Consider the following 4388-nt stretch of genomic DNA (forward strand, 5'->3'; position numbering starts at 1 on the left):
ACACAGTGTACACACACACAGTGTACACACACACAGTGTATACACAATAATGTCCACGTTGTTGTTGCTGAGCTCACACACCCAAGGGAGGGAGCAATGGAAAATGAATCTAAATCAACTTAAACTCCAACTCTGTGACGTCACCACTCTGCATTACCTCATCGGCGTGAAACGCCAGGGTGAGGTGTACCTCGCTAGTGACGTCATGTCACCAAGGTATTCACCCCTCCCCCGTCCACCACGCTCTTGAGCGTGACGTCTCCTCCGCATGGGTCACTGCCGATATCGTTCCAGTGGCAATCCTTATTTGGGCACAGTTACGCCCAGTGACTGGTGGCTCATTAACATAATGTGTCCGTTAAAGCCGTTGCGAGTTTATTGCGACGGGTTCAGCGCCCACGCCCCCATCCCTCGACGTAGGTCGGGTCTCATTAACATAATTTATTCAGTTAGAGAGCCGCTCGTGGGAGAGAAGTGACGTCATACTACTTCCTGCTGTCGCGAGGTAACAGGAAGCTGCCGCGTGCGCGCTTGCACTGAAATCCGAGGTGAGAAATTCTCATCGTTGTGGTGGTGGTGGTCGTTGTGGTGGTGGTGGTTGTTGTTGTTTACCAAGGTAGAGCCTCGCTCTCTCTCGTAGGGATGTCAGTTGAGTAGCAGCGAGCATGGGAATCGATGTCCAGGTTGGAACTTTACAACGCGGGGCCTAGCCACGCGGGGCCTTGCCTCCTGCCCTCGCCTGATTGCATTCACTTTAATTATCTCGCTTAAGTTTAATTTGTCTTCACCCGGCTCGCCACTTTGTAACTTTATTTTATTGTAAATATTCACGCAGTTTTTATTTTCTTTTGTTAGCAGGCCAAGCCCGCTTGAGCTGCTATACCGCTCTTGTTATCAGAAGCGACCTGCCCACAACACAAGGTGAGGCTTTGTCAACGTGTGTGAATGTTTTGACTTAAAACTTTGGTGACTGCAGGAATTAATATTCTTGGTTCTTTCGGTAAAGTCACGTAGATATGAAATAAAATTAAAATAACAGCTAATAAAATGAAAAAATAATTGTAAATAAGGCAAAAAAACTCACGTTTTGATCGCAACACAAGTGGTCTTTATTTAATGTAATTGTATTATCTGTTATTGTTATTTTCTATCTACGTAACTTTACTGAAAGAAACAAGAATACGTGTGTCAATGTCTATCGGTCAAAGACGCTAAACGGAGTGACGCGCAAACTCCAAATATACAGCAGGCGTCAGGGTCGGGATCGAACCCACGACTTCCTGTATACCAGGTGAGGTAGTTAACATCTCATCACGGAGAGAGACACGCAAACTTCAGTTAGCCTCGGCTATGTTCGTTGATCCTCAATTAATTACTTGGTGGAGTGAGAAAGCATTCATGCCGAGCAGATGAAGGTGGCCAGGCGTGATTCTAGACACGCCACCGCCTGTTTATCCAGTGACAGTGTACAGTTTGTGTTTGCAGTAACGTCTATTAACTCTGTTGAACACGGAGGTTATAGCGTAACAATAGTTTATTTTTGTTTTCCTCTGGAACTTTTTGTAAGAATGGAAACAGGAGGTGAACACAGCACACACATGCAGCTGAAGTCGGAACTGTTCATCCCAGCATTCACGGACATCTGAGCCTGGATTCACACCTCTAAGTTGCGATTGAACGTTAATTTATGCATTTCTGCCTAACACATAGTATTGTTTTCAACACCCTTTGCTATGTCAGCTGAATTTAGCTCTCATAAATATTCCTTTTGTAGCCAGACAGCTGAAATTGTGTGCTCGGAGTTCTTGGTGAACATTCATTTTGAAGATACGAGGGCTTCCAGGCATGTTTATAACCATTTGCGCTCTCATTGTGTGCCATAACAGCCCGTGTGATGAATTTGGGAAACGTTTTTACTACATCATGAATATATGAATAAGTATAGACTTGTAAGTCACGTGTTACTGTGTATATATGCATTCCTCTGTGCCTCGATACTGACGTGTAGATGGTGTGGATATTATTTTTTTCTGTCTGCAGCTGACGCTGGTCTGATGGAGCAAAGGCAGTCAGCGCAGCTCGGTATGACAAGTCAACAATGCGACCAGCGTGCATACAGCACGGATCGGACTGGAAATTTGACACGGCACCAGAGAACTCACACAGGAGAGAAACCCTTCAGGTGCACTATGTGCGGGAAGGCATTTGCACAGTCATCTGTTCTTAAAGAACACCAGAGAACACACACAGGAGAGAAACCCTTCAAGTGCACTGTGTGTGGGAAGGCATTTTCACAGTCCCCACATCTTCAAGTACACCAGAGAACACACACAGGAGAGAAACCCTTTAAGTGCACTGTGCCTGGGAAGGTGTTTGCATGGCTATCAGTTCTTCAGACCCTCCAGAGAACTCACACAGGAGAGAAACCCTTCAAGTGCACTGTGTGTGGGAAGGCGGTTGCACATTCATCAAATCTGCAAAGACACCAGAGAACACACACGGGAGAGAAACCGTTCAAGTGCACTGTGTGTGGGAAGGCATTTTCACAGTCATCTGTTCTTAAAGAACACCAGAGAACACACACAGGAGAGAAACCCTTCAAGTGCACTGTGTGTGGGAAGGCATTTTCACTGTCATCTGTTTTTAAAAAACACCAGAGAACACACACTGGAGAGAAACCCTTCAGGTGCATTTTGTGCGGGATGTTTGCACAGTCATCAAATCTTCAAGTACACGAGAGAGCACACACGGGAGAGAAACCCTTCAGGTGCACTCTGTGCGGGAAGGCGTTTGCACATTCATCAAGTCTTAAAGTACACCAAAGAACACACAGGAGAGAAACCCTTCAGGTGCACTCTGTGCAGGAAAGCGTTTTCACAGTCACCACATCTTAAAGTACACCAGAGAACACACACGGGAGAGAAACCCTTCAAGTGCAGTGTGTGTGGGATGATGTTTGCACAGTCATCACGTCTTCAAGTACACCAAAGAACACACACGGGAGAGAAACCCTTCAGGTGCACTCTGTGCGGGAAGGCGTTTGCACATTCATAAAATCTTCAAGTACACCAGAGAACACGGAAGCATCTGAAGATCTGCAAGTAGTGGAGTCTGAAATCAGCTTGTGAAAGTCAAAGTGCCACAATAAGCCCATCCCTCATGAAACAAGAACTGGACGAAAATCCCAGCTTGGACACTTTTAAAGGTATCGAGGTGAAATATGGAGAAGTGATGGTGAAGAGCGAAGAAGTGAAAGTGAAATGTGAAGATGAAGATTCAACTCCAAAATGGGACCTTCACATCAATGGAGACAACGTGAAGCAGGAGGAGAATTCTGACTGTGAGGCAGAGCGAGGCAACTCCCAGCGGTTTGTGGAAGTGGAGGTGTGGGTGGACTTCTTCCGAGACAATACAAAGTCAAGTGGAGACCCGGTAGATGTGTAAGCTTGAGACAATGTCGCTACAATAGATGCACCTTTGTCACAGGCCTTTAATGACAAGAATGTGAAGTTGAACACTCAGTTCTTAGGTTCAACCTGCAGAGTAAGGGCGAGCGGCCAGTCTTTGTGGACCTGTGGGTTGGGGAGATCTCTAGCCAGGAGCGAGAGCCAAGAAGCCCCCAAGCATTCACTATGTTATTATAATTGCATTCATATGGTGCTTGCTTAATCGCCTCGGCAACTCGGAGTTTTGTATCTCGTCTGAAACACTCGAAGAGCATCCCCAAGTAGCAGCTGCCCCTGTGTGGCACAGGGTGGTGGCCCTGCACCGGCCTTCATTTATTTTGGTTTTTTTTCCGCCTGAGGACGACCGCTTGTGTTACGATCGAAACTTCGTGATCTATTATTATTTTGTCTACCTACGTGACTTTACTGAAAGAACCAAAGAGTATGTGAACAAGAGGCTGTCAGTAGGGGGCGATGATTGATGTTTCATCTCAGTTATGTAATTTGTCGCTAATGTTTAGAATTCGCCAGCATGCAATGGCCTACTCGTTTTGAATGACACAATAGTATGTTTTACATCCACTGTTAAGCAGATGGTGTATTTTTTAAATAGCTTCTTGTTAATACGATGTAACCTGATGCAGGATATTTCACTGCAGTAATTCAATTTTGTTAATATGCCTGTCAATAATTAAGAATGAATACTTGTCTGATTGTGCGTGTACATGTAACATTTTGTCTATGAGGGTCAAACATTGATTAAGTGTTCAAATCTAGATTGATTAAGTGATGTTAGGACAAAGTGTGTGTGTGTGTTTGGAAGTAACCTGTACAGATAACTCAGGTGAGATCCGTTGTTCTTGTGATACAGGTCAAAGGGTACTTTTGTGTTTCACGAAGCGTCGGCCTCTGCAGCAACTCATTGTCTTTGAAATAGGGAGC

General features: G+C 45.2%; 1 protein-coding gene across 1 annotated transcript; it reads left to right on the forward strand.

Moving 5' to 3' along the window:
- Positions 1-864: 864 nt before the first annotated feature.
- Positions 865-3211, forward strand: LOC142909662 (uncharacterized). The gene is made up of 2 exons (XM_076059783.1): positions 865-921; positions 2041-3211. The coding sequence occupies exon 2, from the start codon at positions 2055-2057 to the stop codon at positions 2892-2894; it is 840 nt and encodes a 279-aa protein (XP_075915898.1). The 5' UTR covers positions 865-921; positions 2041-2054; the 3' UTR covers positions 2895-3211.
- Positions 3212-4388: the final 1177 nt, after the last annotated feature.

The sequence above is a fragment of the Petromyzon marinus genome, unplaced genomic scaffold, assembly GCF_048934315.1.
Source record: "Petromyzon marinus isolate PM22_M1 ecotype Great Lakes invasive population unplaced genomic scaffold, UKy_Petmar_22M1.pri1.0 PM_G_Scaffold_129, whole genome shotgun sequence".
NCBI classification, from domain to species: domain Eukaryota; kingdom Metazoa; phylum Chordata; class Hyperoartia; order Petromyzontiformes; family Petromyzontidae; genus Petromyzon; species Petromyzon marinus.

Coding starts and splice junctions, on each gene's coding strand:
- LOC142909662 (XM_076059783.1), top strand. CDS start 2,055: ATGGAGCAAAGGCAGTCAGCGCAGCTCGGTATGACAAGTCAACAATGC.